Source organism: Perognathus longimembris, chromosome 15 (genome assembly GCF_023159225.1).
Source record: "Perognathus longimembris pacificus isolate PPM17 chromosome 15, ASM2315922v1, whole genome shotgun sequence".
In the NCBI taxonomy this organism is placed as follows: Eukaryota; Metazoa; Chordata; class Mammalia; order Rodentia; family Heteromyidae; genus Perognathus; species Perognathus longimembris.
The window spans coordinates 6312877-6336460 of NC_063175.1; the positions used below are offsets into that span (position 1 = coordinate 6312877).

At 40.3% G+C, this 23584-nt stretch overlaps 1 protein-coding gene across 1 annotated transcript in view; it reads right to left on the reverse strand.

Moving 5' to 3' along the window:
- L3mbtl4 (L3MBTL histone methyl-lysine binding protein 4) overlaps positions 1 to 9897 on the reverse strand; it is a 293901-nt gene extending 284004 nt beyond the window's left edge. The window contains exons 1-2 of the mRNA XM_048363591.1: positions 9830 to 9897; positions 8660 to 8761 (exon numbers count right to left, since the gene is read on the reverse strand). Of these exons, the coding sequence (XP_048219548.1) occupies positions 8660 to 8731 (72 nt within the window). The 5' untranslated portion in view covers positions 8732 to 8761; positions 9830 to 9897. The remainder of the gene's footprint in view (positions 1 to 8659; positions 8762 to 9829) is intronic.
- Between the last annotated feature and the right edge of the window lie 13687 nt (positions 9898 to 23584).

The window sequence follows — 23584 nt, forward strand, 5'->3', positions numbered from 1 at the left end:
GGGTCTAAGTCTCCATCCACCACATTCCTGAATGAAGATCCAAAAAAGTCCCACCATTCAGTAGACTCTGAGTGGCCAGTAAGCTCCTGAATTCAATCATCACCTAATGATCATCCACGTGATACATGATAGATAGATAGATAGATAGATAGATAGATAGATAGATAGACAGACAGACAGACAGACAGACAGACAGACAGACAGACAGACAGATAGATAGATAGATAGATAGATAGATAGATAGATAGATAGATAGATAGATAGATAGATAGATAGATAGTCACAGATATAGATCATAGAAATAGATGGTAGATAGATAGACAGGTAGATAGACAGACAGACAGACAGACAGATGGATAGGTGATAGATGGCAAGCCTATCCTGCCCCTAGCTCCAAGCCCTTTCTCTTGGACACAGCTACCTGCAGCACACCTCCATCTCCCTGTGACAGACAACTCCCAGATGACACTCAAAGAGTCCCATCACTGAGTGGGTGGAACCATAATGTGTCCTGGATTTTACTGCAGAGAGGACAAGACAGCTACCTCCAGGCACACAGCTGGGTGATGCTATCGAAGCTATGGAGCCAGAGGATTCTCCCCTTGGCCTGAAGGACGAGGTCCACCATGCTAGGAGGGTATTTCAGGGAACTCTGGTAGCCTCAAAGAACTGAGAATGTTTCTTATTGACATCCAGTCAGAAGGTAGAAGCTTCAGTCCTCCAGCCACAAAGAACAAAATGTGTCACAACTGGAAGAGTCCAGTTCCTCCCAGGAATGAATTCCACCCGATCACTGATTCTACCCCACCGTCTGAGCAAATATTTCACTCAAGTTATGCCTGGACATCAGAAACCAGGCAGGAAAAAAATGAATGCTTGTTTTTATCAGCTTAAGTTTGTGGGGATTTATTAAGCAAAAATAGAGAATCCATACTGTTTTACTTATCCTTAGGAGTCCATTCCCGAAGATTTCTGTGATCTTCCTTCCTCCTCTTCCTCTAATCAGACTAAGTTGGGGCACCCTCTGATGCTAGTAAGCAACCTGTGCAAGTCCCCTGTTGGGCCAGTTACACTGCAGTATCATTATTTGTTTTATTCATTCATCACTTGTTTTATTCAATCCCCACCTTCTCTGTCTCAGGGAAATGTCTTGACTAAATTTCATCCTCAAAACATAACCTGACACCAGCTTGACAAATATTTGCTGAATAAAGGCAGCAAGGCAAAATTCAAGAACAATACTTTTCTGTTATGATGGATACCTTTGTGCAATGAGTGAAGGAGAACCTTGATGAAAGGTACTGTAATGCAGTGCTTCTCATTTCCACAAGCATGTGAATCACTTGGGGATCTTGCTAACCTGCAGATCTCAATTCAGGAGGTATGAACTAGGACTTGAGATTTCCATCAAGCCTACTGTAGCTCCAAACACCATTGCCAGAAATACCCATGTGGAAAAGTTTGTGCCCTTCTCCAAGCCAGGAGCAGGAGTGAAGATGTAACAATCCAACACTACCTTAATTCAATCATAAGTGAGATGGACTCCTCAATTAGAGCTAATTTTCTATGGCAGCTCTTTACACACGATGCAGCCCTCTATAATCAGTCAACATGCAGGAAAATTACATAATTCAAAAAAAACACACAACTATCCCCCAAGTCAAAGTAAAAGAGGAACAAGAAATGATATTCAGGTTGATTATGCTGACACAACAGACATTGGAGCTCTTTTATAATTACTGCATCATTCAAAACTAAAAAGAAATATACAGTATGCTCTCTGTCACTCAGCTAGTGCATTAGGATATTTGGCTCACACTTCATTAGCTATTGAAATTCTGCCTAGAAAGAAAAAATATTGCCCACACAAATAACATTACCTTTCAGTTTGGATGTAAATTATCCTAGCTGCTTGTGCCTATATGTCCTTAAATGGATTGAGCACATATATACAAAAAAAGGTTACCATCTTTAGTATCATAATAAGTTTCCATATCTCATGATATAATGACTTCATTTCTAAACAACTTGGCAAATAGATAACTATTTAATTCCACTGACAAATTAGGAAAAATGCAGAACTTGGGATGAGGTGACATAAGGTCAAATCACATCCTGCCTATAAAGAGCTATTTAAGTTTGAACAAATGATTTCTATTCTTTGGGCCCGATTGTTCTCATCTGTTAAAATACAAGGATTTGACTAAATGTTCTTCAAAGTTCCTGGCAGCTTTAACATTCTTTGCTTCTGTCTAGGCTAATTAATTATTTCATAAAGGTAATAAATCTACACAGCTACTAATGAATAGAGAATGAATTTTTAAAAGATAAAAGGGAGAATGAGCACTTTATCCTCCCAAACAGAAGGAAATCAATATGACTTGAGAAAAATAAAACCATTACTGTGATTTCTCAGGTCTTAAACTTTTTAGACCCAAAATCTGAAAATAAAGATTCAGAAAAAGAAAGAAAATAATGATGTTTCAAAGAAAAAGGTGACAGCGGCTGAGAGAACATAAAATAGACCCTTGCTCTGGTATCTTTCCACTCACCAATTGGACAATGCCTCGTTTTGGAAGGCAGGGCTGTGAGGTGGGAAAACAGAAAGGCTGGAGTGCTGGCTGTTCTTCCCCAATGGCCCTGGACGTGTTGTGTGCTCACAAGGCAGTACTGGCCATGCTGTGAATGTTATCAGTCTATATCTCTGTGGGTGAGTTCCAACCAAAGCAAATGTGAGGCTTTCCTGCTAGGAGAGGTTTCTGCAGCACAGGAGAGCTTCTGAGTCCCTTGCTCTCCTTTCTCTAGAAGAGCCTGACACTGCCCTGAGAGCCGACGGGTAGCTTTAAAGGCTCTGGGAAACACTGGGCTTCTAACAATCACAGTAACAAGTCTCTCTTTGAATTTCACCTGCTTATTCAAGTTTACTTTTCAGATTCCTCTTTCGCCCCAAGCTGGTACAGAATATGAGCTGATAATCAGTGAAATTAACCTTTCAGATAAAAATGCATGAATTTGTGGGAATTTTTCTATTACTCTACTGAAATTTGGATGCAGTCAGGGAGAAAAATAAAATGTTTCCACTGTTCAAATAATTGAACATCTCGGAATGAAATCTCTATAGTACTTGTTACAGCATATTTTAAAAACAGGGTGTGGGGGAGTGTTTGACAAATCCAGTGGCATTCACAAAAAGGACACCAGTGTTGGGTGAATTAATGAGGTGGAAAAGTAGGAAACATAGTAAGAATCGATATTTATGCAAGGAATTTCTCCAAACGCTGCCCAAGTTGAATGGAGCCACAGCTCCCTGCTGTCTAGAATCCATGCCAGGGCTACTTGTCAAGTACAGCTTCTATGTTCTGCCATCACAACCCACAGAGCTTGCTTAGTGATCAGATAGCCTCACCCAACGCAACATTCTAGGTTTACTGAAGTGGGAAGAGTATTAAAGATCCTCTCCTCTAAGACTATTTATGAGCCCAAAGTGCTGAAAGGATCTATCCTTGGTCAAAGCTACTAAGTCAACATTTACACTAGATCTAGACACTCTAACCCCCATCCCATCCCAAATTCACACTACAACACAGCCAACAGCAACATCTGCTATGATGAGACAAGTCATTCTCACCATGCCATGCATTACGCACATCGTGGTGGCTTCCAGGCTCACATCTTTGCACATGCTTCCTTGGCCTAGACAATGCTGGATCTGACCTCTCAATTTTGTTTGCCTCCAGGTTAGGAAGCACCTAGATGTTAATATGTAAAGTAAGTTATATTCATTCAGAGTGCATCTAACAGGATTAAAACAATGAAACACTTGTTACAACATAGTAAAAAATGATATAAAATGATATCTTAGACTCTCTTCATCTCTCAAGGCCAAATCCAAGGCCCCCAGGGCTTCCCTTTCTCTGGAGTACGACCATTCCTCAGATGCCAACCTACCCCTAAGTACCTGGCTGTGCTGCTCTAGTCTACCTAAGTTAGTTCTCTTGCGTTCAGTGAGACTCTGAGTTTCTTGAGAGAGTGAGAAATGTCTCACATTTCTATCTCCCAAAGTTCACCACTCAATATTTACATAGGTCTTCTGATTTGAATAGGTCTACAGAAAGAGGAAGAAAGCTAACTAACCTTTATTCATTGCCAGATATTGTATATACTCAATTAGAGGCCATACGTTTTATTCTCACAAAGTAAATAAAGTATCCTTTTTGATTTGTGACACATGTGTCTTTATGTGGGAAATTTGTAGTTGAATTGCTATAAATTGAGGGGTTTGTGCTCAGAACACCCACATACACAGCACCTATCAGTAAAATCACTTTAGAAAAAACTTAGTTTCCCTAAGTGCCATATACTTAGACTATGATAGTCAAAGCTGAGGGGTGGCAGGCGGAAAAAGCTGGCAAAGTCACCCAAAATGACACTGGTCTTTGTGTTAGAAAGGCCTAATATGCCAGGAAGTCTCAAATGAGGAGAGAAACTCAAATCTCCTCTCACTCAAGGTAGCAGCAGCACTACGATCAGCAGTACCAGAAATACAGCTTCACCCCACAGGAGAAAGGTAAGCAAAGATATGAGATAGGTAATAAACCCAAGGAAAAGAGACCCAGAGGCAGCTTCTGTGAGGGAGAGGAGAAACACAGGGGATGGTTGGTGTTGGAAGGCAATCAAAGCTTCAAAACAAGTGTATACTCTTAATCTGACAGTTACACTAGTAAGATTTTATCTATGAAACATTTGTAGAAACATTCCTAGTAAAAAAAAAAAAAGAACTATGAGTAAGAGAGTAAGAATACTAGATAAAAGACCAAGCAAACAAAAAAACAGAAATACAACGTAGGTGTTTACATTAAGGCACTGTTTAAATGAGTATAGTATATTCATAAAATGAGTACTATGAGTACCACTGGAAGGAATAAGACCAGAATCTCAAAGACAGGCATAATAATTATAATAAAACAAGGTTACTGTGAGCTATTTGGGATATGCATATGTAAGTGTGATGGATGTCTTTACATGCATGAAGGGTATGAGGTTTTACATTTCCTTTTTTCTATATAAATACATATACAACTAACCATGAACCATGGCCACATCTTCAGGGAAATATTTGGGTGTTGAAGTATGTAAGAGGGGATAAGGTAGCTAAATGCCCATAGCTCACACCTATAATTCTAGCTCATCAGGAGGCTGAAATCTGAGGATCATAGTTTGCAGCCAGCCCAGGCATGAAAGTCTGTGAGATTCTTATCTCTAATTAGCCACCAAGAAGCCAGAAAGGAAGCTGTGGCTCAAGTGATAGAGCACAAAAGCTCAAGACCGTGTAGGCCCTGACTTCAAGCGCTAGGAGTGGCACAAAGAAAGGGGGGTGTTGAGAATATGGTGCATAATTTACTTCCTCTTTTAATACATCTATACAATTTCATATTTTAACTATATGCTTGTATTTTTTAAGTATAAATTGTTTTAAAGTCTATATGGAAATACATAGAAATATTAACCCATAAAGGCATTCATTGACAAATATTATTAGCATCTAGACATTATTATGTACTCAAGATATAAAATTACTGTCTCAAAAGCAGATGGTTAGCAACATTTATTAGATGTTTTATGTGCATAATTTCCCTGTGGGATTTTACTTGGAAATGCTACTTACAAAATCAGGAGGTTAATGAAGAAACTGAAAGGATTCATCAACATTTCAAGGAAATCTAGCAAAATCCAAGCATGACTTTCTCCTTCTCCCGAGTGAATTCAGCTCCAGATGCGGGCTGGCTCACTGTATCATACCATTGCATTCCACTTAGGAAAATGGGTATGTAACTGGCAATGTGATAGTTCAGTGTGGAAGTCATTCTAAATGCATGTCTTTTTAATTATCCAGTGTGATTATCTGCTAAAAATAACAACATGTTCCATGTGCTTCAAAACTTCAACCAATAGTGCAGCCCTCTGAAACTCATAAGGAAATGCAAACAAGCACCCTGAATGTCAGTCAACAGATACTTTCAGGCATCCACTAAGTGTGGTCTATGCTGAAGCTATACATTGTCAATTCAAAACCAAAGTCTCAAGGTGAGGTGGAAATGATGACAATGGCATCAGGATTAACTCAGAAATGGAGTTTGCTTCTGAGAGAAAACTTGGGAATTTGTTAATGCAGAGCAAGACAACTGAATCCTGAGACGAAGTGATAATGCTTCTAGAAGCTTTAAAGGAAATGATGTCAATCTTTAAAATGGAAAATATGTTTAGACTGAGGGAGGTGGTCTCAAATGTTAAAAATATTTTTAAAATTCAAGAAAAAGTGCAGTTGCTAACCCTGATTACCTTTATAGTCTCCTCAGTGTGTCTGATCCACCTAGCAATTCCTCTAGGATAGCTTCACAAACATTTGCAGGACCCGAATCATCTAGATTGTTAATATTTAGATTGTTAAAACGTTCCTAAAATTTCTACTTAAAATTGCTGGGCTTCACTCCAAAGTCTCTGATTCCAAAATTAGATTTAGGGCCAAGAAATCTGTACTTCTAATGAACTCCCAGAGGGTGCTAGTGTAGATAACCTGGGCCAATTCCAGGAGAACCACCACCCGGAATGGCTGAGGACATAGAGCCTCTCAGCTCACATGTACTGTGTGTCCAGAAGGCATTACACAGCAATCCAAAGATATCCTCAGAGAGGTGGCAAGCCTCCCAGAGACTGGTCCGGACAGCAAGCTCTCTGCTTGGGTACCCAGAATGCACTATCTCTTCTAGAACTTCTACAAGTGTGTCAGCCACCTGTCTCAAGGGAACTGGCCCTGTGTGCATCACTCTACCTTCCAGAGAGGCTGAGCCCAAGGAAATAGCTCAAATCTGGTTCATCAAACCACCATGTACCTGGCACTGAACCACAGAATGAGTGGGTTAGGGTATATTCCTGTGTCAACTATAATGTGTAAATATACAACCACAAAAGCACATGAAGAGCCAAATCCACACACTAAATGATGATAGCCCATAAGAAGGTCAAAAGTGGAAATGCTGCAGTCATCCACCATCCCCAAAGCTGCCACCACAGGAGTCTCCTGGCCACCCTGGAAACCTTGAAGTTTCTAGTCATAAGGAAACAATAGTTCAGGCAAGAAAACAAAATGCACTAGGTGTTCTAAGTGACTACATTGCGGTGAAGGTATTTTAGGTGCAGTACAAATTCTGAGATGTGGGTGGGCCTCATTCAATCAGTTAAAGGTCTTAAGAAAAATAATTGAAGTCCCTGAGAAAGAAGACAGTCCTCCACACAGGCCTGGGGTTTCGGTCGGCAACATCGACTTTTCCCTGGGCCTTTGGCCTGCCCTACAGACTCCACACTTGTTGGCTCCCATGACTGTGGGAATTAATTCTGTGAAATAATTCTCTAGCTATACATACAGAAAGACAAACTAACAGATGGACACCATATTGGTTCTGTCTTCCTAATACAAACCCCCACGGTTCACAATTCTCCATTCTTTTCCTTGATTAATGACCAAGGGACTGTCTCCCTTCACCTTTGAAATTAAGATTACCTTTGATTATGTAAAATGAAATAAGCCAGGCGCTCACATGGGCTCTTACTCACACAGGGAATCTACAAGGCTTGACAGAGAAGCAGAGTGGAATGGTGATTTCCAGAGGCTGGGAGGGTGGGGAGAGGCCGGAGGGCACAGATCAACAGGCACTAATTTGCAGTGAGCTGGGAGGAATAAGTTCTAGGGGATTGTTGTATAATATGGGCACCACATATCACAATAATGCCTGTATGTTTCAGAAAGCTAGGAGAAAAAGAACTGAGAACTTTTCACCTTAAATATATGAAAAATGATCCCAGGTGCTGGTGGCTCACACCTCTAATCTTTAGCTGCTTAGGACACTGAGATCTAAGGATTAAGATTCAGAGCCAACCTTGGTTAGAAAAGTCTGTGAGACTGTAAGACTCTCGTCTCCAATTAACCAGAAAAGGCTGGAAGTGGAACCGTGGTTCAAATGGGAGAATGCTTGGCTTGAGCGAAAAAGCCAAGCAAAAGCACGAGGCCCCGAGTTCAAGCTCCAATACTAGCACAAAGAAAATGAAGAAGAAAAGAATGACCAAGTGAAAAATGTGAAGCTATATTTAGCCTGATTTAAATATGAAATAATGCATACATATATTTTAACATTACATGATACCCCAATAATGTGTTCAATTTTTATGATTTTCTTAATCAGCTAAAAATAAATTTAAGGAAGTAGAGCTGTGGCTCAAATGGTAGAGCACTAGCCTTGAACAGAAGAGATCAGGGACATTGTCCAGGCCAAGTTCAAGTCCCACAACTGACAAAAAAAGAAAGAAAGCAAAGCAACTTTAAAAAGAAATAAAAGAGGGTGGGGATTTAGCTCAGTGGAAAAGCATTTGCCTGGCAAGTGCCAAAGCCCTGAGTTCAGTCCTCTGCTCAGAAAAAATAAGAGTCCCTTTTCAAATGGGCCAGATTTATATGTCACTTACATTCTATGACAGGGTATGTAAAACTCAACCACAGCCAGCCACGTGGAGCAAGTGAGCTGTGTCTTTAGGCACGATTCCGTGACCTAAAGCTAACATTCACTACGACAGCGAGCCCACTAGGAGAGATGGGGAGCTGACAGCTTACCAAGCGTCCATCTTGGCCCACGTGCTCTTTGGAATCCATGCTAAGCTTCCTCTTCCTACTGGGCTGTTTCATGGCCACTTCAATACTCCTTAGCGTGAATTTCTGCAAGACAATGCCACATAGAAAGCTGAAGTGTGTGAGTACAGTGGTTTTTCCTCTTCAGAATTACACACACAAACCCAAACTGTTGCTATGGTTGGGTTAAGATGTGAGTGTGTCCCTCAAAGGTTGACGCCTCCACAGCCTGATTCTCAGTGTTGCCTTGTAGAGAGGAAAGGCTTTTTATAAATACAGCTAAGTGACAGGCCATGGGAGGGACTGTCCTTAAAAGGAATTTAACAGAGTTCTCATGGGGACCTCCGTTACTTTCCAAGAATTGTTTAAAGTAAAACGTGATTACAGGACAGATTGTGTGAACCTGTAGTTCCGGCTACTCGGGAGACGCACATAGGAAGGTTGTTCCAAGGCAGCTGGGGAAATTGCTAGGGAGACGTCATCTCAATCCAGAAGCTGGGTAGGCCAGTACATGCCTGTGGTCTCGTTTGTGAAGAGGGCCATGGCCCTCAAAAAGGTCTGAGGGTGATTTTGTGCAAAAATGCAAAATCAAATAAAACAACAACAAAAAGAAACTAAAAAGAAATTTATTTCAAGAAGGGTTGGGAGTACGGTAAAGCATCTGCCTGGCAAGCATGAGGCTCTGAGTTTAAACCTCAGTACCATACAGAGACACACAGACACATACAGACACACACACACACACACACACACTCCTTAGTGTGGCGCCCGCTCTCACCCCTAGGACACCATCACTGTGAGATAAGCTCTTCACCAGAGCCACACTAATGCCAGCACCACCATGCATGCCCATGAACCTCAGAACCATGAGCTAAGTATTCCATGACAGCAACAAAACATTAAGAACACTTCCAATTATACTTCGTACCATTGTCTGCTGACAAAAAAAGTTCAATATTGCTCTTCCAGCACCTAATATAATAATAAAGTAGTGGAGAAAGAAATGAGATTCCTATCACACCTGAGATTTCTCTCACCAAGAAAATGGGTTTTATGGCTTTGCTCTTTATCTGTGATAAAATGATGGTTTTCTTTTTGCCGAGCTGACTCAAGCAGTTAGAATGCCCACCATCTCTACTCAGCCACTGCACTCACGTATTCGAGAGTCCACCAGTGTCACGGAGAAAAGATTCTTGAGAAGAGGTGTCTGTCAGTCATGCAAGACACAGAACAGCCATCTGAAACACAGAAATAGGAAAAACACCACCAGTTCAAATGACTCTTCTCCAGCATGTTAAGAGAATCCTCAACATTCTTTGAGCTGCGTGCTGGTGGCTCACATCTGTAATCCTATGTGCCAAGGAGGGGGAGGTTAGGAAGATGATTGAGGTTCAAGGCCAGCCTGAGCCAAAAAATTCACAAGAACTTCATCTCAACAGAAAAATCTGGGCATGGTGGCATAGGCCTGTCATTCCTGCTAGGGCAGGGAGTGTAAGATTGAGGTCAAAGTCAGCCCAGGCAAAAAGCAGTAGTTAATCTCAAATATCACCAAAGCAAAAGGGCTAGAAACTGGCTCAAGTGGTAAAGCACCAGCCTAGCAAGTCCTAAGTCCTGATGTCAAGGCCCCATATTACAAACAAATATATATTTGAAATGAGATTTTTTTTAGAGTAATCATTCAGAAGAACCATGTAGGAATACCAGTAGAGCAATTATTCAAAGGTAATTTACATTAAATATCTTTAACAACTGATACATAATTGTTCCACAAAATTGACTAGCCCCATATCATCTACGGTCCCATGCTTTAGGATCATACATCCACCTTCTTCATGGGCATATTCACCTGAACTATAACCCTGTAAATACTACGGATGCAGGCTCTGGTGGCTCATATCTGGAATCCTAGTGACTCAGGAGGCTGCGTACTGAGGGTTGAGGTTCCAAGCTAGTTAAGGGAAGACAACTCTGGAGACTCTTCTCTCCAATCAACCAACAAAAGGCCTGAAGCGGAAGCATGGCTCAAGTAGCAGAGCACCAGCTTTGAGCTCAAAAAAATCAAACAAGATCACAAGGCCCTGAGTTCAAACCCGAGTAGTGGCTCAAAAGGAAAGAAGTAAAGAGAAAAAACAAAACACAAGGAACATAAATTTCACAACCTGGGCCCTAATTTCCTCTCACACAGAACCACTTAGGTCTTTTCTCTCTCTCTCTCTCTCTCTCTCTCTCTCTCTCTCTCTCTCTCTCTCTCTCTCTTCTCTCCTCTCTCTCTCTCTCTCTTTCTCTCCCTTGCTCTTTCTCTGATGACAATCTCTCTCCTCCCTCTCTCTGATGATCACCCCCCAAGACAACTGGTTACCAATTAGCCCACAGCTGACCTTACTGTTGTTAAGACTGTGCACTGCTAAAGAATATGAGGCAGAGGGACAAGTAAGTAGAGGCTGAAATCCATATGCACTCTGCACACGCTGTTTCTCCTACCACAGGATGGCATCTACCCAGGAAAACAAATGCATCTTTACCTACCCCAAACCGTGACCTCTCTGGGGCTAATGGCAGCCTGGACTTTGCCTAAGCCAGACACGTAAAGCTACTGTCATTTTATCTTTTATGTCTGGCACACTCCACACACTATCACCGCGTCTGTCTGATTTTTAGTCTACAAACTGTTTCTTGAATGTTCTTCCTCTACTTTATGCTCCCCTCACAGCAAAGGTCTCAGTCCTTCGCAACCCAGGAGGTCCGCTCTTTTGCAGACCCAGGCTTGTGCTGGTCTTCACATGCTTTCCCTATTCCCCCTATATAATAGTTATCTCTTTTGAGTCAAAGAGACTTCGGTTCTTTCAGAAGAGCCTTCCCAATGGGCCCTGCATGGCTTACTCAGACTTCAGGGCCCTGTGGGGTGCCTCTGAAATAGCACTTAACACTTCAGGTTGTATTTTTGTATATCAGGAGGCATGTCTCCTGAAGACAAGGGTTTCCCATTTTCTGGATTGTACCTGGCTTACAACAGACTCAACACACATCCCTTGAGCTGAGCTGCACATACGCATCTCCTTGCATTACAAGGAGCCTCAGAGCCCTTCCAATCCAATGGGAATCAGCTCTGGAACCCTGTCATATGTCTAAAATGTTGTAGGGTCAGAGAGAACATCATTCTCAGATTTCCTTAAAATACAGCAAACCAACCAGTCAAGAAAACCATCAAATTCCTCATGTCCTGCTGCTTCCAGTCAGATAATGTCTGTGTTCTTTCTTAAGACAGGAACGTACCTACTGAATTCAGTAACACTGCATTTATTTTGTAGGATGTAAATACAGTTTATCATGCCTCGCTGCTTTTAATGCTGTGGACATCTATGCAAATGAATTGCTTAAACTTGCTGCCTTTAGTGAAATGATAGCACAACAGACAGGAGCCTTGCCAAGGCTGGCTTGCCTTTCCTGATGAATCATACCTCATGGCTTGTCAAACAGAAATCATTTCCTACTGACTTCAAGGTGGTCTGTCTTGCTAATCCTTGGTAATTACCTTAATTACTTGTTTTGCTTACAACAACAAGTAAGCCTAAATTTACTATATGATCTATGGGGAACAAAAATGAAACTTCTATACCAAAGAATAGAACCAATGTACAATTTTGTGACAACTGAATTCCCTTAAGATTGAGAAAGAAAAAATCAAAAGCATGAAAGGCACCCAATGATCTATATGCTAATTTGGTAAGATATAAAATGTCATCAATATAATGCATATGAATGAGTGATACAGGATAGATAGACAATGTGATACACAGACTTCTACAGTCTCTCAAAGTTCTGAAGTCAGAAGATACTGTGACCAACAGAACAGAACACTTTCTTTTTTGTGCCCATACTGGGACTTGAACTCAGGACCTGGGAGTTGTTCCTCACTTTTTTCTCTCAAAGCTGGCACTCTACCACTTGAGCATCAGCTCCATCTCTGGATATTTTTATTGATTGGAGATAAGTGCCTCAGATGCTCTTCTGCCTGGGTTGGCTTTAAACCATGACCCTTGGATCTCAATATCCTAGGTACCTAGATAGTAGTACAAGCATTAGCCATCAGTGGCTGGCAGAACATTTCTCTTGAGAGAAACTAACTTACTCTTACTAGCCCAGTACCAAAATACACAAATCATTCTGACTGTCCCTGATACATGACACACTGCCTTTTTTCCTGAGTTTTAAAGAAATTCAAAAGTTCTTTAAGTTAAGAATTAAATATATTAAATTATAAAGGACAGTAATGATACATACAATCCAGAGGAAGAGAAAGTGGATGACATTTTGTCTTTGTAATACCATTCAAGCACTAACTACACAACACAGGGAGCATTTCAGTCTGTAAACCCAAGTAAAGTAGAGGATTTTGGTGGTGGTGGTTGGTTGTCTTGGAGAGAACAAGCGCTTGGACTCAGGGCCTCATGATCTTGCTCAGCTTGCTTGCTCACCACTGGAGGTCTACCGCTTGAGCCATGCCTTCAGCCCAGCGTTTTGCTGGCTATTTTGGAGATGGTGTCTTGAGAACTTTTCTGCTTGGACTAGCCTCAAAGTACAGTCCTCAGGTCTCAATCTCCTGAGTAGCCAGGATTACAAGCTTGAGCTGCCTGTGTCTGGCTCTAATTAAGATTTTATACAAAAATAAAACAAAACAGAAAACAATGGCTCTGCATATGTAAATCATTTGTGTTCCTATGGTAACCTGGAAATATTGTGTTCATTTTTTCAATGTAATCTTGTTAATCAGGCTGATTTCTCTTAGTACTCAGAAGTTTCAGTTCCCACGCTGCCAAACACTTGTCTCCCTGACCCTTTCCTAGTTAAGAAGACAAATTGAATTTCTCAATGAAAGCATTTAGACATTTTCAATTTATTTGATTAAAGAAGAATTGCTATAAATAAAATAACTTGTTTATATCCCAGTGCTATTAGTAATTCTTTCAAAAGCACTTATTGTTCACCTACTGGCACCCACGTGGATACAGGTACTTTGTGGTTAAAAAAAAAAGTTTTATCAGACACGCTAGGAAGGGAGGTAAGCACAGGAGCGCCATCTTGGGTAATCCACCAGAGTTCTGCCTTCTTCCTCTCCTTCTGCCTTCTGCTCCCCTAAAGGTCCCAGCTTAAGCAAGAAATTGCGTGGCATGTACAAGTAAGAAATCAATGACAAGCCAGACACTGGGGGTTCACACCTGTAATTCTAACTATTCAAAAGGCTGATATCTAAGAATCAGAGTTCCAAGCCAGCTCAGACAGATGAGTATTCTAGACTCTTATCTCCAATTAGCCAATGAAATGCTAGCCTGGAGGTGTGGCTCAAAAAATAGAGTGCCAGAAGTGAACAAGCAAGCTGAGTAGGAGTGAAAGGCCTTGAGTTCAAGCCCCAATATTATCATAAAATAAGAAGGAAAAGAAGGAGAAGAATGAGGACAAGGAGGAGGAGAACAAAAAGAAGCACATCCACTAACAAGAAATTCAGGTATTACCATTAAAAACTACAACATGACAAGGGTGTTCCTAGGACGAGACCATATCCAACAGTCAGTACACAGAAGAAGAGTCTACCTGACTTAAGACACTGGACAGAACTTAAAATGAATATGAACTCAAAATATGTAATACAAATGTCTGACTACTGCACTGATTCCTTCCACTTCAAAAATGTGAGCAGGCTAAAGTTTTTCCTCAGCTGACACTCAATGTGAACAGGGCAAAGTGAATGGGGACTGAATAAACGAATAAGCACTTACAAATGAATATTGGCAACTGAGGCATGAATTGAACAATAGCCAGCATTGCCTGAGCACTCGTGTGTAGGCACAGCAAGGATCCTGTATCCAGATGCCAAGTCTAACAACCCACAACATGGAACCCCAACCCCACTCATCTTAGAGGAGAGAACACGTGCAGAAGAAAGATTGAGTAACCCCCTAAGATTGTGAAACAATCCGAGAGTCCCTCTTTAAAAACATGTGAAGCTACAGATCTCATAGCTACAGCTAGTATTCGTTTAGTTATTGAAGCCTACCCTGTCAGTAAACTAGACACACACAAACCTAAGCAGAAAGAGACACGCACCTCCTCTGCGCTCACCTGCACACTTGTATTGCAATGTGCTCGCAACAGGACAGCTGCTTCCTTGTGTTGATTTATTTGGGGGTTTTATTTTGCAGTAGTGAGGTCTACACTCAGGCCCCTGTTTGTTAGGCAAGTTCTCTGCCACATGAGCCATGCTCTGAGCCCTTTTTTTGTTCTTGTTTTAGTTACTTTTCAGGTAGGATCTCCTGCTTTTGGACCAGGACCCGCTTCGGACTGCCATCCCTCTCCCTACACCTCTGGCACAGCTAGATTTACACTAACATGCCTAGCTGCTTTAGATGGGGGGGTCTCACTAACTTTTTTTGCCCCATTGACCTCAAGATACAATGCACCCAATCCTTGCATCCTGCGTGACTGGGATTACAGGCGTGCACCACTGTTCCTGGCCAGTGTACTGTTTTGTTTTTTTTAATTTTATCTGCATTAATCATTTGGAAATCTTAAAACAATTAGTAGCTAGTTATGCATTAACTATGCACTCATGCACCTCTTCCAAGAATGACACGACACCAAAGTCCCATGATTCAGAGTCCAAACGATGTTACACCAGCTTTTCTGAAACTAAACATGCTCTACATATACATGTAAATCTGGGTCCATTCAGTCACCAGTGTTGCTAACTAAATTAAATAACCAGACATAGAATTCACTCACTTCCCTGTTCCAATGTGCAATTACACACACTCATGCACACATGCACCATTAATTACTGAATTTCTACCAAAGTTAAAGGTCCCAGAGCTTGAGGACAAGCACACTCAGCCCACATAGTGTCCAGGTCTTGACTTCTGGATCCTATTCTCCACTCGAGGAATTGGGGTTTACTTGGAGGAAAGAGTCAAATCCAGGCTTGAGCGAACACAGAATAATATGGAAAGGAGTCTGGGATGGTTGCATGGAGGCCCATCCGAAGTTCAAGTAGGAGCACTGTTGCCACAACCAGTGATATCAGTTGGGTTTTCTGGGACAGACATTATGGTGACACATGCATGTGTATCCATTTGTCTGCTCACAAAGACTGCATATATTCATTTGACTTTACTACAGTAACAACATACAAGCTCTTTGGTTGATGCAGGGAAAATAATTGTAAAAGAATACAAGCAACATTCAGAAACAGAAATAATCAACCTCCCAAAAGAAACCTACCACTAGAAACCAGGGTAGTGTACACTCTAAGGAATGGTTTTTTGAGCCCTTCCTGTAACTGCAGAATGGAGGCTCACCCAGTGCTGGAAGGTGATGGAGCAGGGATTCCCGCACATGGTCGTGTAAGCATTGCCGGCACTCGCTGCAGCTTGGAAGGATCTCAACATGAATCAGGTGGAAGCTGCGCATGCCTATGACTTCGCTGTTTCTGGATACCCAGGAAAACTCCAGCAAGATGCACAGTGTTTACAGTAGCATGGGTGGCAGAAAGTGTGACAAGATCTCAAACTCCCATCAATATTGCATATGAGAAATGGAAAAGTGTACGGCATTTAAAGTAAGTGATTTGGAGTGACATATATTCCATAATGGATATAAATCTATATTTGAACCAAAAGAGTAAAAGGTAGGACACTACATGCCACCCATAAGGCATGTTATGTTAGCTTTCAGACACAGTCACCTCCAGTCAGAATCAAAAACACAGCTGAGTCAGTCGCCAACCACAGAACAACACAGTGTCTTGGGCAGGGTAAAGACAAATGGCTTTGGGGACAGCAGATCTGAATAGTAACTAAGATTCTTCCTTTCTTTGAGTAAACAGACTCAAAATACCTAAATGACTTAAGCCTGAATAGCCTATATTGAGTTGCTCACTTTTTTATCTCTACTCTTCACTGCATATTGAAAATATCTATAATAAAAATCCAGCATGCAGGGGTTACTTTATTGGAGAAATTAACCCATGTCTTCAAATTTAATTTTTTTTAAAGATTTCATGTGCTCATGAATTATTATCATGAAATAATGAAATAATGAAGTGACAAAGGCTGGGCCCACTCTGCCTGGGATTTCTGCATCTCTGGGTTCAACCAAGCGTAGATCATAAATACTGGAAAGAACATTCCAGAACGTTCCACAAGGTAAAGCTTGAATTTTGTTGCATGCCAAGCACTACTCTGAAACCACAGAAGTGGTGTGATGTACATGTGCTACAGATGCTGTGAAGAAGGGTGTGGGTGGGTTAGGTGCAAATTCCACACCATCTCCTACAGGGGCTGACCATCCTCCCATCTGGTTCCCATACACAGCCCTGTGGACCAAGTGAGGGACACAGACACCAAGGACAACTGCGCTCCCTTAAAATCAGTTATTTGACAGAACCTCCAGAGGGTTGACAGAACCCTCTGAAACATAGGGAGTCAAAAAACAGTCTTCATCTCTATGCCACCCAAAGCAACGCCAGCAGTGAAAGCCGAGGGCAGGTCTTGTCTAACTCCAAATTTCTACCCGTCACCTAAGAGTTCTACCTCTAGCAGAAAGCTGCTCCTTCCCTGACTACACGGAGTCTTTTATCTGTCTAGTTCATATAGGGACATAAAATCTAGTGTGTTAGTGAGAAAGTGTGCCAATAAATCATTTGCCTGTGTTTACCCAATTGTAAAACTACAGATAAAATGTAAGATTTAGTTAGTGGAGCTGTGGCCCAAGTGGTAAAGCACTAGCCTTGAGTGAAAAAGCTAAGTAAGAGTATGAGGCCCTTAGTTCAATCCCTAGTAGCAACACAAAAAGAAAAAGGAAATGGAATGTAAGATTTGCACAACAACCCATTTCCTACCTCACTGAGAAATACAGACTACAATCATCACCACACCTTTCTAACAAATGCCATGCGGAAGTTCTGATGGAATTCAATGTCCCTAATATCACTTGCCTGTTCAGATGAATCAGCTTCCAGGTACATCTTTAATATACTGGCGCTTGGATTATGACAACTAGCATGGCTGCCTAAAATGGCACACTACACTAAACACCTTGTAAACTCATCACTTGCAGAAATAAAATCAAACTGTTACATTATTCGAGTGTGTCTCTGCTATGAACATTTCAGGGCAGCATCAGATCTTGCTGAAATTCTTTTAACAGGATTTTCATCAGGCCAGTCAAAAAGTAGTGCTGCAGAAGCTTTCTCTAATCTGATACGATAACAGGCAAGAAGTCAGGGCCAGAGGAGTGGAAAAGCCAAATAGCCACAAGTTCTAGGTGTGACTCCAGCTCGCTGGCTGAGACCAAAGCAAAGCTTCACTCTCTCTGAACAGACTGCACAACTCTTAGGGAAAATGAGTCAACATATAGGAATGAGTGCTCTCAAATTAAAATATAAGACACTTTAGGAGATGCAGGAAATTTCAGCATATAGCTCCAAAGATTTCCCACAGCTGGAACACACGTAACCAGCACCCAGATCAAGAAACAGAACACTGAAATTTACATCTCCAAGAGTAATTAACTCACAACCCGACAGATTACTCACCTCATTTTATGTGCTGTACAGATGGGATTATACCCTATGAATGTTTCCTGTGCCTCTTTCTTTTGCTAACATATTATGACAGTCATTCTTACTGCTGCATATACATGGAGACAATGCACTCCTATTTTACATAGCACTGTACAATGTATAAAATATCTTTCCACATCTCTACTACTGAGGACTTGGGTAATTTCCAGGTTGACATTAATACAAATAAAGTGACTTTAACATTCTATGCAAAACCTTCACTGAAATGTACAGTTAGCACATTTCTGTTGGTCCATACCTAGGAACAGAATGTTGGGTCATACAGTATGTATAATGATTTTCTATTAGTGTGGTCACAACTTCCCATGTACTTGATGCTCTTGAACAACATAAATTTATTGCCATATAGTTGGAAGGACAAAAGTCTCATGGGGCTAAACTCAAAGTGTCAATGAGGCTGCTTCTTTCTTTAGGCTCTAGAAAACTCATTCCCTGGCCTCTGCCAGGCTCTGCAGTCTCTGCAGGCTGCTGGCCTTCCTTGGCATGTGGCCCAAGCCTCAGTCTGTCTTCCAAGCTAGTCAAGTCTTCTACCACATTTAAGGAATCCTGCAATTGCATGGGTCAATTTAAATAATTCTGTATTATCTTAATCACCTAGTCTTAAAACCAGCTGGTTAACAAGCTCAATTCTATCCCCATCCTCCATTTCCAAGTTTCCAATCTACAGGAGGAAGAGGAAGGCATTTTTTGAGGGCCATGATCTTCCTCCAAAAACAGATGCATGTGTTTTAAAAGATGTATTTAAAACTCAGAATATAAGCATTTTCTATCACAAGAAAGCACACCTAGATTTTGCCCTTCTAGAAAGCTTTCATTTCTTAACATTGTGATTTTTCTAACTAGTAGAATATGCAATTACTAAGCATAAAAATGTCATCTGTATTAACTGATTTCTAATTTATGCTACATGTTAGAGGCTACAGAAGAAAAACGAAGGCGGTAACAAACTGGATAAGAAATGTGTTCACTGCCTTACATATGAAACTGTAACCCCTCTGTACATTACTTTGACAATAAATAAACTAATTAATTAAATATTCAAATCACAAAAAAGAATAAAATTCAGGAAAAACTACAAAACAGAAAGCTGCTATGAGCAGTTGTTTTCAAAACTTGCTATCAAAGAGTCAAGTAGCCAGGCAATGGTAGCTTGCTCCCTGTACTCCTACCAAATTGAAGAATTAACCACCAAAAAGCCAGGAGTAGAGCTATGGCTCAAGTGGAAGAATACTACTCTTGAGCAAAAAAAGCTTTTTTTGTTTTTGTCTAGGTGCTGAGTTCAAGCCCCAGTACACACACACACACACACACAAACACACACACACAACACACACACACACACACACACACACACACACACACACACACACACAAAATACCTGTGCTCCAGACTAACCAATGCAAGCCTGGAACAGCAGTTGAGAACAGCAATATTATCAGTACCAGCTAATATCACAGGGAACACTGAAGAGAAGCAGTTCTAGCCATCATATTGGAGGTGAGTTAATTAAATGTTTAACAAAACATAGCAGGCTAATTATATTTATTTTACTAGGGCGTGAAAACTCTGAGCTCTCCCTTAGCTTTTCTTCTCAAGACTGACTCTCTACAACTTGAGCCATACCTCTACTTCCTATATTATGCTTTTTAAGGATGAGTGGGCAAAGACTGGGGTGAGAATGGCTGACATAGGAACAGGTAAAGAGATGCTCACTACATTCAAAAATACATAATCAATAGTGTACACTATGTATATAAAGTAGATTAGGTAAAAATGGAAACACCCTACTATTTGAGACACCTAGCAGGCTAATTTTTTAAGATGAACATTTGCATAACCTGAAAATGATGTTATAAATACTTAAGTGGCCCTTGGAAGATTTAAAAAAAATTATCACCCTTCAGCGAAAACAATTCATGACCCCCAAGCTAATATTGTAGAAGATACTTAAAAGAATGCAACACAGAAAAGAAGAATGGTATACATGAACATGGAAGTCAGGAAAGAATAAACTTCTCTAGGAGAGTAAGCAAAGAAAAAGTAGAAATTAATAAAACATTACCTCAGTAAACCAGTTAACCTCTAAGATGAAGAAGAAGAAAAAAAGAAACAAGTAGCCAGGGGTCAGTGGCTCACGCCTGTAATCCTAGCTACTCAGGAGGCTGAGATCTGAGGATGGGGGTTCAAAGCCAGCCCAGGCAGAAAAGTCCCAGTGAGACTCTTATCTCTAGTTAACCACTCAAAAGCTGGAAGTGGTGCTGTGGCTCAATTGGTGGAGTGCTAGACTTGAGCAAAGAGAGACTCAGGGACAGCACTCAGGCCCAGAGTTCAAGCTGACAAAAGGAAGAAGAAGAAAACCCATAAAAACAAAAGGAAGACAGCAACAGAAAGAGAAAGAGCTATGAATCAGTCAAGATGGGATTGCTGAAATGGCCATTGTAAGTTCCTACCTATATATAATTACTTTAAATGTCAAAAGCATAGTCCTGCCCAAAGACAGAGAGTAAATTGGCACAGATTTACTTTGTGGATTAAAAAAGGCAAATTCCAACTATATGCTCTTCAAGAGAGATTCTTGTTAGCTTTAAAGAATGGAAAGATATTCAGGGCAAAGGGTAATCAGAAAACAGCAGGAGTATATGTATTTATATCAGAAAAAAATATACTTAACTCAAAATCTGTCATCAAAGCAAAGATAAAGAGAGTTATCATGTGGTTTTCATACTAATGATCAACTCCTTGAAAGGATATAACAATCAGAGATGGTTATGAGGTACCTAAAAATAAATCAAGTCTTAAAAGAACTGCACGGGCCAACAGACTAAGAGGAGGAAACCTTACTGCCCTTCTTTTTGCACCAGGTAGCCTATCCAGACAGAAAATAAATCAATAAGGAAATAGCAAGCTTAATACTTGGATCCAGAGGACCAAACACATGCCCAATGCATTCTACTCAGCAGCGACAAAATATCCATTCTTATCAAGCACACACACAGCACACAGGAGGATATAGACTATGTGAAGCCCCAAGAAATATCTTAACAAATTTAAAAAGATGGAAATCCTATGGAGTACCCTTTTCAACCACCATAAAGCACTTTGTGAAAAATTCACAAACATATAAACTGAGCAACATCCTCCTGAAATCTGTTCAAATAAGAAATTGAAAGAGACATGAGGAAATTTCCTCATCACACCAAAAATGGGAACACAATACCACTGCAGTTTACGGGTTGCAGCAAAACCAGTGTTAGGAAGCAAAGTCCAGTCACAAACACTGACATTAATGAAGACTGACATTAAATAAGCCACCTGATTTTACATCCGCAGAGCAAGAAAAAGAACATCTGTGCCCAAGCTTAGCAGTAAGAGAAAAATAATAAAGATTTTAGAGCTGGGCACCAGGGGCTCACACCTATATAATCCTAGCTACTCAGGAGGCTGAGATCTGAGGATCAAGTGCAAAACCATCCAAGCAGGAAAGTCCTTGAGACTTATCTCTAATTAATTGCAGAAAAAGCCAGAAGTGACGCTGTGGCTCAAGTGGTAGAGGGCTAAGCCTTGAGCAAACGGAGCTCAGGGACAGTGCTGCCCAGGCCCAGAGTTCAAGGCCCAGGACCAGCAAAAAAAAAAAAAAAAAAATTGAACAGAAACATGTGAAAGAGACCATAAAACAACAGAACATTGATTAACAAAACTAAAATTAATTTTTTGAAAGAGAGACAAAACTGCTATTTAACCAGAAAAAAGAGGTGTTCAAATAAAAAAAAAAAAGAGGCATCACAACTGAATGCAAAGGTTCATAAGACACTGCTTTAAATTAACCAAAAATAATGTGACTGACCTCATAAAAAATTGGGAAGTTCCCAGAAATACACAACCTACAAACCATGAGCATAAAGAAATACAAGAATCTGAGCAATTATCAAGGTATAACTAGTAATCATAAACCTCCCAGCATCAAATGAATTTAGAGAAATAAAAACTGAATTTGTTCCCAAAGGCTAATGGGTACAGTGCTTGCAAACTCATTTTATAAGGCCAGCATTACCCTGATACTAAAGCCAGATATGAACACTACCAAAAAGAAAATATTATAGATTAATATCCCCAATGAACAAAGATACAGAAAGCTAACAAACCAAATTCAGCAACATATTAAAAAAGATCATATATCTAACCAAGTGGAACCTATTACAAAATGACTTAACATATGAAACTCAATAAATATGGGACGTGATATTAACAAGAGACAGTTTTTATAATAATATGGTCAACCTGGGCATGATAGTGCATGCCTACAATCTCAGCACTCTTAAGGACCAGGCTGGAGTATCCTGTGTAGCCAACCTGAGTTATAAACCAAAACCCTTTTCCAAAAGAAAGACCTTATAATGTTAACAATTGAGGAATGCATTTATAATAGTTCAGTATCTTTTCATGATAAAAAAAATAAATTAACTTCTCAACAAATTAAGCATAGAAGGAATGAACTCTCACATGATAAAGGCCATATATGACAAATCCACAGCAAACATTATTTGTAGTAACAAATAGTTGAAGGCTTTTTTCTTGAAAATCAAGAACATCACAAAGATGCTCACTCTGTTCACTAAATATTCTCTTCTATTTAGCATATTGCTGGAAGTTTTCACCAGGGCAATTAGGCAAGAGAAAGAAATAAAATACTCCAAATTGGGAAGAAGTAAAATTGTCTCTCTTTGCAGATGGCCTGGTCTTATATATAGAAAACCCTAAAGATTCCATCAAAAAAGAAAAAAAACTTTAAAACTAATAAGTGAATTCAGTATAGTTGCATAATACGAAGACAGAACAGAACAATCTGAGGTACAATAGTTCCCTTCCAGTAGAAGTCCTTAGAAGGGGCCAAATAGGTTGGCTCTGGGTTGGTGATATTTCATTTCTTAATCTGGGTGTTGGTTTCTCAGATGATTTCATTTTGTAAAAGTCCATTGAACTAAATTCATATGTATATGGATGTTTTAACTCAATATAAAGTTTATTGACTAACAAGTGGTATATGAAAACAATATCAACATTCGAAAGAATAGAATTGAGCCCTTACATACACCATATACAAAAATTAATTCAAAATAGATCAGAGACATAAACACAAGAGCCAAACATCAAAACTCTTAAAAGAAAATAGGTGAAAAACTTTACAATGCATAACTTTTGTGGCCAAAATCACAAATAAAAAATATTTAAGTTAAGCAGTCACCGTAGCTCTCTGCCCTATAATCCTAGCTACCCA